General features: G+C 41.7%; 1 protein-coding gene across 2 annotated transcripts in view; it reads right to left on the bottom strand.

The window, feature by feature from the left end:
- Positions 1 to 13,710, bottom strand: part of dachd (dachshund d) — a 317,668-nt gene that overhangs the window by 89,536 nt on the left and 214,422 nt on the right. The window contains exons 4-6 of one of the 2 annotated variants that reach the window (XM_042306339.1): positions 2,510 to 2,679; positions 1,892 to 2,093; positions 1,360 to 1,500 (exon numbers count right to left, since the gene is read on the bottom strand). In XM_042306339.1, the coding sequence (XP_042162273.1) occupies positions 1,360 to 1,500; positions 1,892 to 2,093; positions 2,510 to 2,679 (513 nt within the window). The remainder of the gene's footprint in view (positions 1 to 1,359; positions 1,501 to 1,891; positions 2,094 to 2,509; positions 2,680 to 13,710) is intronic. The other variant, XM_024388635.2, reaches the window with a different exon arrangement.

Here is a 13,710-nt window from a genome sequence, read left to right as displayed (position 1 = left end):
CTGGAGCAACAAGTCTGACACCAACAGGTTCCTGAACAGCAAGCCAAGTCTGCAACAAGTCTGACACCAACAGGTTCTTGAACAGCTTCCCAAAGCCATAGACTGTTCTCTACTGGAGCAACAAGTCTGACACCAACAGGTTCTTGAACAGCTTCCCAAAGCCATATGACAACTAAATAGCTAACAAAATGGCTACACAGACTATCTGCATTGACCTTTTTATTTTGGCACTCACACACACTCTCACTGACACACACACACACACACACACCTTCATTTGCTCACACACACACCTTCATTTGCTCACACACAGGTAACACACATTCATACTGACTCTACACACACACTCACATACAATCATCATATACGCTGCTACTACTCTGTTTATCATTTATCCTGATGCCTATTCAGCTTGTCCCTTTACATATCTTCCCCTACCACTCCACTATCCCTGCAAATGGAATTGGCACTGACCCTGGAACTGGCCCTGTTTATAGCTTGTTCTTCTTATTTATATTTCTCATGTATTTTTCTTCTACTTCACTTTGTTTCATAGTATAATGTGTACTATTGATATTGATGAACCCATTGTTGGGAAAGAGCTTGCAGAAAGGCATTTCACTGTACTTTTGCACGTGACAATAACACTTGAACGTGTGGGCATACTGTTTTCATAAGCACATCAATATGATATTTACAACATCAAATGTTTTGGCTACACCTGTAGGGATATTAGTAGGCTTTCACCCGGGAAAGATCGAACAGAGAACATGAGACAAAACTAGCCAGAAGACTGGGCATTCAACCTGTCTTTACATGATGTGCTGAAACTTTGAAAGTAAGTTGCAACTACTTTCATAGAAATGTGTTGTAGAACGAGTTTCTTATGAAGCACATTCCAGACACGGGCTCTTGCTACCTTGCCATAACTGATTTGACAGAGAAATATCAGCTAGAATGACTAGCCAGCTGCAGCTATCCCAAGTTATGCTAGCTAGCTGCTGTCACCTTGGCTAAACACATGGTCAGTGCAGGCTTTGGCCTCCACATAGAACTGTATTAGCAGACAATCGTAAAATGGTGAGTCAGTCAGGAAGGGAGAAGTCCTGAACTTCAACATTTCTCGATAGAAAAGCTAACTTAGCTTACCTCCCTCGTTTTAATTGAACCGCCCTTGTTTGTTGTGACTGAATGGGAAAGACACAGCCAAGAAACATCCACATCAAACCACACCCCCAAGACAACTCTCGTTTGGCTTTCGTCATGGCCGCTAGCATTTCTTAATTACAAAGTGTCAAAACAAGGCCAAATCAGGAAGTTCAGTTGCTCTTTAACGTTTTGCAATAGGACACTTCTTACCTTTGTGAATGTGCATCCTCTTTGCTTCATGGCTCATGTCGTGGGCCAGGTCTCCTTCTTTAGGCCCAGGCAGAATGCTGGGGGAGAGGCCCAGCAGAGCTTGGTTCATTTGGTTCATAGAAAGACCATTCTGATGTATGGCTGGAGAGGAGAGAGAGAGTAGTACAGGTGAGCTAGAAGATGTCTTTGTCTGTTCGAGTTCACAAGTCTATGCCCTGTCTTGGGAAATGAACAGCTAGCGAACACATTTTGAAATTTGAACATGTGGACAACTCAAAATAACTGTTCTTCAATCCTGGTCCTAGGGACCCATAGTGTGCAGGGTTTTATTCCAGCCCAGCACTAATATACCTGATAGAACTGACCAAATGAATCATCTAGAACTTGAGTAGTTGATTTAGGTGTGTAACCACTGGGCTGGAACAAAAACCTACACACCCAGGAATGAAGAGTTCTACAAAACTCCAACTCTAAAATCTATCGGTTCAGTACAACAACAACAAGAGTGGGTTAGCAGAGTGGGTTTGTTTACTTGCGGAACTGAACACGCAGTTAGCCAGTCTGACTCGTTGCATGGGGAGGGAATAGGGGGACGTACGTATCCTGTCTGAGGAGCTCTCTGTGCGGGCCGGTGAGCTGGAGACACTGCTGCTGCGGTGGGACGATGGGTGGCTGCCGGGCCTCCTGCCATCCTCTAAGGAAGGGGCGGGGGAGGGACTGTCTGGGACACGCTCCTGTCAGCGACAGAGGGACATCAGTGACAAATGAGGTCCATGAAAGTAGATGCTGTGTAATCAACTGGCCATTTCCATAGTGCTTCCCTCTCCTTCATCGCAGTCAAAAGTTCATTATAAGTTACTTTAAATGCCTAGAGCTGTGTGTTTGTTATACACAGTTTGTGTGTATTCTGTCACTTTACCTTGATGACTAAGGTGACCATTCTGCAGGGCAGGCTCTGTTGCTGTGCCACATCTTCCATGTTGGAATATAACAGTGTTTTCCAATCCTGGTCCTGGGGACCCATAGGGGTGCACATATATATTTTTGCCCTAGCACTAACACAGTTATGGTTCCCAAGGATCAGGATTGGGGAAACACTGTCATATAATGTCTTACTTTATAGTTTAGTTATATTATTATTACAGCTTACTTTGATGACTGAGGTGACCATTCTGCAGGGCAGGCTCTGCTGCTGTGCGGCGGCCATGTTGGCGATGGTGCTGAGGTGGTTCATCTGGCTCATTGCCATGGAAACAGAAGCAGGGGGCAAGCTAACAGGGATCAGGGGGTGGGGCATCATCATGAAGGGCAGTTCCAAACCTACAACAGGGGAGAAAGGTGATAGGTTAATGGAAAGCATGATTGGTTGGTTCATTTCGATTGGAGGACGCTGATTGGTAAATATGGGTCATTTGACAGAGGTAACTAATAAGGTCTGGGTTCAGTAAAAACCTGTCTTGGTAATGGTTATGTGGTATCACTTACTATACCTTTGAGAGAAGCATACTGTCACGCCTTGGTCTTAGTATTTTGTGTTTTCTTTAATTATTTGTTCAGGCCAGGGTGTGACATGGGTTTATTGTGTTGTCGTATTGGGGTTTTTGTAGGCATTGGGATTGTGGCTGATTAGGGGTGTGTCTAGCATAGGCTTGGCTGCCTGAGGCGGTTCTCAATCAGAGTCAGGTGATTCTCGTTGTCTCTGATTGGGAACCATATTTAGGTAGCCTGGGTTTTACTGTGTATTTTGTGGGTGATTGTTCCTGTCTCTGTGTAGTGTTCACCAGATAGGCTGTAATTAGGTTTTCACGTTTTGTTTGTTGTTTTTGTATTTATTTTAGTTATTTCATGTATCGCTATTTTTTCATTAAAGAACATGAGTAACCACCACGCTGCATTTTGGTCCGACTCTCCTTCGACGGAAGAAAGCCGTTACACATACCTGCTATTTTTAGACTGTTAATATTTTTATTTGACCATGAGAAAAAGTAACTAATTAACTTTAAAACGTTTTAATTGAATGAAGATTTATTGAGCTGGGTGGCCATGCTGGCATAACCTGATACTGATACTGACATGCCTTCTCATGCCATTGAATGCAAAAATAACTACATCAAATAATTATCATCAAACAACATCACACTAATTTACTGTATTAATGTCAGCAGAATGTATTAAACCTGGTCCTTCCTTACAGAATATTTGCAAAACCTTCTCAAGCACTTCACGGGGTATCATTCCATATTAACATAAGAGACGTAAATGTTTAACACATGTTAATAATAGATACCATTACAATATCTGTAATGAAAATGGCAATGATGATAACTATATAATACACAATAATTCAAAGCCACGCTAAATGTATTGGGTAGAGTGTTATGAAATGTCATGTCATGTTTTAAACGGTATATAACTGTCTTAATGATGCTGGATCCCAGGAAGAGTAGCTGCTGCCTTGGGGATCCTTAATAAAATACAAATACAAAACCAAAGGTTTTTACACAGTCGTAAAACAGAAACACGTAAATGATTCTGTGTTGAACAAAAGGTCCACGTTATGGAAATAACGCTTGCTACTTACACATAAGGAATTATCTCAGTCTGTGTCCCAAATGGCATCCCATTCCCTTTATCGTGTGCTACTCTTGGACCCCTGGTCAAAAGTAGTGCACTGTGTAGTGAATAGGGTGCCATTTAGGAAACACGTCACTGTGAAAAACGGCTCCACGCTGAACAAGCTACACCACAGTTCAAGCAAGTCTGATTTTTAAGTCTTACAACAACAGGGAATTTTCACTTCGCCTCCGTTCTGTAATCTGTATTACATTACCTCATCACAAGATCAGATATCTTACAAAAACATTTTTTTGTTCCATTTCACTTCGGCAATAGTACTCTAATTGGTCAAAGTCAAGACATTAGTCGGACAGGAATGTAAGGAACCACTGGGAACAGCGTAGGCTGGCGCTCCACTGTGCCTTTAGACGATACCGTATAATGAACAACTTTCAAAGGACATGAACACACACAGAAGGTCAGAGCTAGGTGTCTGTCCCCGAAACCACAGCTCTCAGCACCCCCACCTCCTTTTTGGAGTGCTTTGAACCTGGTGGGCTCAAAAGTGACTGGGAACATTTTTGTCTTCTTCCATCGCCACTCAGATGTTTTCCACTGAAGTGCTTTAAAAAAAAACTCAATGCCTCACAGAAGCTACTGAATCTGACTAAGCCCCGCTGTAGATTTTCTATAGCAACTTGGCTCAAGGTAAAAAGTCTAAAGAACAAGAAGAGAACAAACACCACTAGAACCACCACCACAGAAAGCTAATCCACAAAACAACTCTGCTTTTGTGACAAAACATCAGTTGGCAACAAGGGGCAAGGCGATCAACACCGCAAAGAAATCCTCAAAAGACAAGGACACTGTGAAATGAAAGGCAAGGAGGTACTCCTTCCCTCCGTTGTCCTGTTCCTCCTGAATCATGTTGATTTCCATAAGAAAGATGGCATATTCCCGAGTGGTGAGCATCCCCAAGCATGGAGAAGAAGCAAGGGAGATTAAAGGCATAAGGCGAGGGTGCACCTAAATGTCCCGCCACCATTCTCGTTGGAGTTGCAACTCTGAAACAATTACCTCCTGGGCTCAATTAAAACAGCACCATAGTGGGCCTGGCGGCAGGCGTACTTACAGTGAGACAACTATGCATGTCTCTACCTTTCAAAGGTACTCAAGGGCCAGAAAGGGGAGTGCTATCCTGCCTTTGAGGGATACGCATGGGCAAGTGCGCACACACACACATGCAAAGCAGGCATGTGCAAGAACATGCAGACATGAAAACACACACTGTGTCTGACTACATCTTAAGGAAACCAACTCACACAGAAGGGGAGAGAGAGAGCCCGAGACTGATATGACTTTTGTCATTCAAATGCACCGGCTGAGAAGGAACCTGCAAGTCAGCATTTCTTTGGACGGTGTATACCAATTGTGTCCCGTACATACGACAAATAAAAACGTAAACTTAAAACACACACATCCTTGAGTGATCTCTTGTGCTAGCCAGCTGTGATCCTATGGTATGTCTTGTTCTGAAAGGCAGACGGCTGGGCACACAGTAGACGACCCTAGAGGTCTTAACCTTATGTGTTGGCCCCCCTGTCACATTCCACCATCCTCAAGCGGTGATTCCTCTATAAAGGCCCATTCAGTTGACTGTAAGGGAACCTGCTGTAGGCCAAGATCAGTTCATACAGTCCTTTCATTGGGGACTGAAAGGCACTGGGCGCAGTTTGGATTGGTTGGATTCAATGTCATAGATGTCAGGTGTTGTTGGGAAATAGCTGAGGGTTTGTTTATTTGAGTGGATGTTTTTTCAGACATCTTGTTTCTCTCTTTGTTGTGGAAGTGATTCAGGTATTTTTCCCAGGTACTTACATGGTGGATTTATAGGGAATGGGTTAGAATTAGCTTGGCCAACTATTGTGTGTATGTGTGTGTGTGTGTGTGTGTGTGTAGACTTTTGTGGATTTTTTGTTGTTGCTTTTCCTACCACCTACAACAACTCTTATTTCCAGTGATTAACTGTAATGTAATAATTCTCCAACATTACCACATGAACAAATCAAGTCAATACATGTTTTTGGACAAAGTGAAAAGGATGTAACTTGATCAACATTTAAGTAAGTGAGGTTTTAATTGTCAGAACTGTCATTCCCCAGTACAGTAGTTCAACTGATGCGAGGTGAATTCCCATGTGTGGCTTTCCTATTGAAGGGCAAAAACAACAGCATTTGGAGTAATTTACCTGGAGTAGGCCTAAGCCCTAGGGACTTCCAAAGGTGAACTCCTACTTAGCTACCATCATTAAAACTCCAAATCACTTAATACTCAGATAAACAGCTCGAGCTATTAGGTTGGGTAATACAGCACTTCGGAAGAGCATGCATGAATAAGCAACGATCCAAATCATAGAGGATAAATGGAATGAATTCAAATACGCTTTGGAAAGATCACCATGAACAAGGTGTTATGTCAGACAGAAACACATGGAGTAGGTCTGGAAAACCCAACGCGGGTTCATGTATTAACACAAAATCAGTTGATGAAGGGTTTAAAATGATTAAAAAGAGGACAATAATTGCAACCTTTTTCAATGATAAAAAATGACTGAGCCATTAACCTGCAGCGAAGCAATCTCCTCTATCGTTAATCCTGCTGGTGTTCTAGCGGTGTGCGGGTAACTGTGCCTAAATGCGTGCACAAGTGTATGTGTGTGTGTGTTTGTGCATGTGCATACGTTCATTTGTGTGTGTGTGTGTGTGTTAACAGGAGTCCTGATGGAGACAGCTATTGTAACCACCTTTTCCAACAATAGTGCATCCTCTGGGTATTAATAGCATATTCATCCAAAAATATGGGACTGTATACCTAGCCTTCCAAAAAACCCACAGACCTCTGTCTAGGTACCAACCAGCAGTGCTGTCTCTTTTTAGCTACAGAGTGGCTAGATTTCCCTTGACAAAATTTAAAGCAGCCCCGACTTGTCACTTTATTATCTCTTCAACTGAATGATTTATTGTTTGTGGAGCGAAGGAGAAAGGAAAAAGAGAGATTACATTTCCAGCCACAGCGCAGAGTCTTTCTCTAACTCCCTCTGTCCAGGAAAAAGGCTCCCGACAAACAATAATGTCAGCTGTAATTGATCAGAGGTCGGCGCCTGGGCCTCGGGTAAAAGCTCCACTATTTAAGCGACAATCAGCTCTATCTGGGGCCGAGCGGCCCCCTCAGACACTAGGGCCAATGAAGCTGTCTAACTCTGCTATTTACCTCTTTTAACTGGAAAAGGGGATGAGAGGAGACAGCAAGGGCTAGAGAGGATCTCTCCTGGCCTCTCTCTATCTCATTGGTGAAGTAGGAACGTGTGGACGTCTGTGGAATGCGTAATTGGTTGCATGCCGCAGCCAAAGCTGAGGGATCCGTACGCTAGCTAATTAAATGGCTTGTTTCAAGCCTATCTGTCTTTGTTTTAGCAAGGGGCTCAGGGCTTCGGAACAATGGATTGGTAAATGCTGTTGTCAAACTTAAGCTCATTCGTATGTGGTCAGTCCCTTTGATTTGGATTGGGAAAGACACAGGGTTGATTTGTACTGTGTTGTAAAGTCTCTTTTTGCATTCATGGTACAGAGACGTGTTTCTCTTCTGATCTGTCAAATTCTATAAATGGCACCGTTTTAATCAAACTGCTAGAATTACTTCCTGTGTATAAATATACAGTACTCACATACTCCAAAACAATCTAGGCTATTCTACTAATTAATCTAATAAGACAGACAGACAGACAGACAGACAGGCAGACAGGCAGGCAGACAGACAGGCAGGCAGACAGACGGGCAGACAGACAGGCAGGCAGGCAGACAGAGAGACAGGCAGACAGGCAGGCAGGCAGACAGACAGGCAGACAGACAGACAGGCAGACAGACAGGCAGACAGACAGGCAGACAGGCAGGCAGGCAGACAGACAGGCAGACAGGCTGGCAGGCAGACAGACAGGCAGACAGGCTGGCAGGCAGACAGACAGGCAGACAGGCAGACTTACAGACAGACAGACAGACAGACAGACAGACAGACAGACAGACAGACAGACAGCCAGACAGACAGACAGACAGACAGACAGACAGACAGACAGACAGACAGACAGACAGACAGACAGACAGACAGACAGACAGACAGACAGACAGACACAGCTACCCGTGTGTCATTGAGGGGTACCTTTAAGCCTTTTGTGTTTACACACTTAATGTTGAAAGTAAATACACCATCTAGGCTTTGTTAAAGATTGTGTGTGCTATACCTTTATATAAAAAATGTAACCTTTATTTAACTAGGCATGTCAGTTAAGCATAAATTCTTATTTACAATGCCGTCCTACCAAAAGGCCTCCTGCAGGGACAGTGCTGGGATAAAAAATGAACAATAAATATAAATATATAGGACATAATACACATCATGACAAGAGAGACACCACAACGCTTCATAAAGAGAGACCTAAGACACCAGCATAGTAAGGCAGCAACACATGACAACAATACAGTAGCAACACAACATAACAACAACATGGTAGCAACACAACATGGCAGCAGCACAAATGGTAGCACCTCAGAGACACCAATACTCCTTAGACGGCCCACAAGAGTAGAATGGTCAACCGTATCAAAAACTTTGGCCAAGTCAATAAAAATAGCAGCACAACATTGCTTAGAATCAAGGGCAATGGTGACATCATTGAGGACCTTTAAGGTTGCAGTGACACATCCGTAACCTGAGTGGAAACCAGATTGCAAACCAGAGATAATACTATAGACATTAAGAAAGCCAGTCAGTTGACTATTGACATGTTTTTCCCACACTTTTGATAAACAGGACAAAATAGAAAAAGGCCTTTAGTTTAGTTTATTAAATTATGCACCGTGGCTACCTTCCAAGCAATGGGAACCTCCCCAGACAGGTTAAAAAGGTCAGAGATTGGCTTGGCGATGATAGGGGCAGCAACTTTAAAGAAGAAAGGGTCTAAACCATCTGACCCAGATGGGTTTTTTGTGTGTTTAAGGAACTCCTTTAGCTCCTCGGACTCAGTGACCGCCTGCAGGGAGAAACTTTGTAGCGGGGCAGGGCCTCTCATGTGTGTACGACCTTCCGTCCTCTCACATATACACTCGGTTACACACATGACGGTGGGAAGCTACTTGCACAAACAAAGAGGTGTAAACATGTAAACGTACATGTGCAGACACACACTGAGACAATTATGTGTAAATGTCTCCAAACAGTACAGTACAGCACGCACACACTCACAGGCACACACACAGTCACACACACCAATTCCATAGCAAATGGCTACATCAGCAGCTAATTCACATCAACAAACAGAACTGTGGGTTTGTTTACCATGTCGTGATTAAAGAGATACACACACACTTTCAAATGTTTCACGTGGCAACACTTGCCAACTTACGTCATGTAATTTAATGTTAGAGAACGTAATGATAAGAAAACATGTTTGGTTTGATGAGGTAGCATAATGACTTGCCTCCCCCTTGACCGGTATGTACACGTACGCACACACACATCCAGTTTAGCATGTGGTAGGAATTACCCAGGAGACAGACCATGTTGTTTCTCCTGTAAGTGTATAAAAATGCTTTGGCCAGCCGCCTACTCCAGATGACTGAGACTGGGATCCAATCAACTGCAGAGAGCGCTTCTCCACGGATATATCGCTTTCAGAAGTGTGTTTGAAATAAAGTGTCAACTCCCTCCATCTGGGATAATCAAATCAAATCATTCACATGTGATTGATTGATTCAATCCACATCACACTACTTACAAATCAAATGTATTTTAAAAGTCCTTCATTCATCAGTGGATGTCAAAGTCCTCCTACAAAACCCAGCCTAAAACCCCCAAGAGAAAACAATGCAGGTGTAGAAGCAGCTGTAAGTAAAACTATAATTCTGCTTAGATCCTTCTGTCATGGAATATATATGCAGTATCTATCTGTGATTTGATGATCATTCCATTTGTCAGGAACAAAAACATGATGATATGTATTTCATAAGGTCTCACTCTTTCTCACAAGATACTTCCACAAATTCTAATTTTCCAATTGAAACATGTGTTTGAAAATAACAAGCCACACTAAATGTTGACCCTAAAGTACCAATGGCAGCATCCATGTAATGCAGTAGACAATTTGAGGGATAGAGATTCTATAGACCAGGGTCATGTTCATTGGGGACCCAACGATTGAAAACCGACTGAAACCTTGAGGGATAGAGATTCTATAGACCAGGGTCATGTTCATTGGGGACCCAACGATTGAAAACCGACTGAAACCTTGAGGGATAGAGATTCTATAGACCAGGGTCATGTTCATTGGGGACCCAACGATTGAAAACCGACTGAAACCTTGAGGGATAGAGATTCTATAGACCAGGGTCATGTTCATTGGGGACCCAACGATTGAAAACCGACTGAAACCTTGAGGGATAGAGATTCTATTGACCAGGGTCATGTTCATTGGGCACCCAACGATTGAAAACCGACTGAAACCGACTACCTGAACTTGTCCAGTAAGAAAGGTTGATTTTCACTATCTGTTGCATGCACACATACAAATACAGACACTCACACACCAACACATGCGTGCACGCACAAATACAAATACAGACACTCACACACCAACACATGCGTGCACGCACACAGACACAAACATAGGCACACCCACACACAACCCATTACTGTAGCTGTTACTACTGAGGGTGGAATATATCCCCGGCCAATCAACAGAGCTCTCCTCTCGATGACAGTGACAACCCAAGCAGATAGAGAGATGGAGTCCATGTGATACTTAGCAAAAGGCCTCTCCCTGTTTTAAAAAGATTGCTTTCAGTCAATTGGCGAGCCGTTTGACTCATGCTTCCCAAATGGAAGATATTGATGAACGCTATCAATCACGCCCCTCTCCGCCGTCATATTACCTTCGTTACAAATGGCACCCTATTTCCTATGTAGTGAACTACTTTTGACCAGTGCCCATCGATTTCATAGGGAATAGGGTGCCATTTGGGGATTGGTTTGATTGTGCTGGTCTCCATCCAGATCATCTATTTAAATTATAAAATTAGCTTCACTCGCTCCGGCCTGTTATCTCCATCCATAACCATTGGTCCTTCAGAGAAAACGTGGACAATCTGTCATAATGCTAACGATTTCAATGCATTGGATGATGTGATGTCACTTATGTGAATATCGCAAAAACAATTAGGCGAAGTGTGTATTATTTTTATTCATATTTGTATTAAATTAATTGATATCTGAATCGGAGTGATGTGTAAACAGTAATGTTAAAAGTAGCTTAAACTTAAATCCATTTGTCTATATGTTTTTAGAAATGTGTCTTAACAGTAAAAACCTGTTATCTCTCGACATATTTGTTAAAGGAATTGAAACACACAATTGAATATAAATGCCTGTTTGTTCACAGTGTGAAGTTTGAATTTAATAGAAATGCCTGATTGTTCACAGTGTGAAGGTTGAATTGAATAGAAATGCCTGTTTGTTCACAGTGTGAAGGATGAATTGAAAAGAAATGCCTGTTTGTTCACAGTGTGAAGGTTGAATTGAATAGAAATGCCTGATTGTTCACAGTGTGAAGGTTGAATTGAATAGAAATGCCTGATTGTTCACAGTGTGAAGTTTGAATTTAATAGAAATGCCTGATTGTTCACAGTGTGAAGGTTGAATTTAATAGAAATGCCTGATTGTTCACAGTGTGAAGGTTGAATTGAATAGAAATGCCTGTTTGTTCACAGTGTGAAGGATGAATTGAAAAGAAATGCCTGTTTGTTCACAGTGTGAAGGTTGAATTGAATAGAAATGCCTGATTGTTCACAGTGTGAAGGTTGAATTGAATAGAAATGCCTGATTGTTCACAGTGTGAAGGTTGAATTGAATAGAAATGCCTGATTGTTCACAGTGTGAAGGTTGAATTGAATATAAATGCCTGTTTGTTCACAGTGTGAAGGTTGAATTGAATAGAAATGCCTGTTTGTTCACAGTGTGAAGGTTGAATTGAATAGAAATGCCTGATTGTTCACAGTGTGAAGGTTGAATTTAATAGAAATGCCTGATTGTTCACAGTGTGAAGGTTGAATTGAATAGAAATGCCTGTTTGTTCACAGTGTGAAGGATGAATTGAAAAGAAATGCCTGTTTGTTCACAGTGTGAAGGTTGAATTGAATAGAAATGCCTGATTGTTCACAGTGTGAAGGTTGAATTGAATAGAAATGCCTGATTGTTCACAGTGTGAAGGTTGAATTGAATAGAAATGCCTGATTGTTCACAGTGTGAAGGTTGAATTGAATAGAAATGCCTGTTTGTTCACAGTGTGAAGGTTGAATTGAATAGAAATGCCTGTTTGTTCACAGTGTGAAGGTTTAATTGAATAGAAATGCCTGTTTGTTCACAGTGTGAAGGTTGAATTGAATAGAAATGCCTGTTTGTTCACAGTGTGAAGGTTGAATTGAATAGAAATGCCTCTTTGTTCACAGTGTGAAGGTTGAATTGAATAGAAATGCCTGTTTGTTCACAGTGTGAAGGTTGAATTGAATAGAAATGCCTCTTTGTTCACAGTGTGAAGGTTGAATTGAATAGAAATGCCTGTTTGTTCACAGTGTGAAGGTTGAATTGAATAGAAATGCCTGTTTGTTCACAGTGTGAAGGTTGAATTGAATAGAAATGCCTGATTGTTCACAGTGTGAAGGTTGAATTGAATAGAAATGCCTGTTTGTTCACAGTGTGAAGGTTGAATTGAATAGAAATGCCTGATTGTTCACAGTGTGAAGGTTGAATTGAATAGAAATGCCTGATTGTTCACAGTGTGAAGGTTGAATTGAATAGAAATGCCTGATTGTTCACAGTGTGAAGGTTGAATTGAATAGAAATGCCTGATTGTTCACAGTGTGAAGGTTGAATTGAATAGAAATGCCTGATTGTTCACAGTGTGAAGGTTGAATTGAATAGAAATGCCTGTTTGTTCACAGTGTGAAAGTTGAATTGAATAGAAATGCCTGTTTGTTCACAGTGTGAAGGTTGAATTGAATAGAAATGCCTGATTGTTCACAGTGTGAAAGTTGAATTGAATAGAAATGCCTGTTTGTTCACAGTGTGAAGGTTGAATTGAATAGAAATGCCTGATTGTTCACAGTGTGAGGGTTGAATTGAATAGAAATGCCTGATTGTTCACAGTGTGAAGGTTGAATTGAATAGAAATGCCTGATTGTTCACAGTGTGATGGTTGAATTGAATAGAAATGCCTGATTGTTCACAGTGTGAAGTTTGAATTGAATAGAAATGCCTGTTTGTTCACAGTGTGAAGGTTGAATTGAATAGAAATGCCTGTTTGTTCACAGTGTGAAGGTTGAATTGAATAGAAATGCCTGTTTGTTCACAGTGTGAAGGTTGAATTGAATAGAAATGCCTGTTTGTTCACAGTGTGAAGGTTGAATTGAATAGAAATGCCTGATTGTTCACAGTGTGAAGGTTGAATTGAATAGAAATGCCTGTTTGTTCACAGTGTGGAGGTTGAATTGAATATAAATGCCTGTTTGTTCACAGTGTGAAGGTTGAATTGAATAGAAATGCCTGATTGTTCACAGTGTGAAGGTTGAATTGAATAGAAATGCCTGATTGTTCACAGTGTGAAGGTTGAATTGAATAGAAATGCCTGATTGTTCACAGTGTGAAGGTTGAATTGAATAGAAATGCCTGATTGTTCACAGTGTGAAGGTTGAA

Source organism: Oncorhynchus tshawytscha, linkage group LG26 (genome assembly GCF_018296145.1).
Source record: "Oncorhynchus tshawytscha isolate Ot180627B linkage group LG26, Otsh_v2.0, whole genome shotgun sequence".
Lineage (NCBI taxonomy): Eukaryota > Metazoa > Chordata > Actinopteri > Salmoniformes > Salmonidae > Oncorhynchus > Oncorhynchus tshawytscha.
This window is presented reverse-complemented; position numbering and strand designations above follow the sequence as displayed.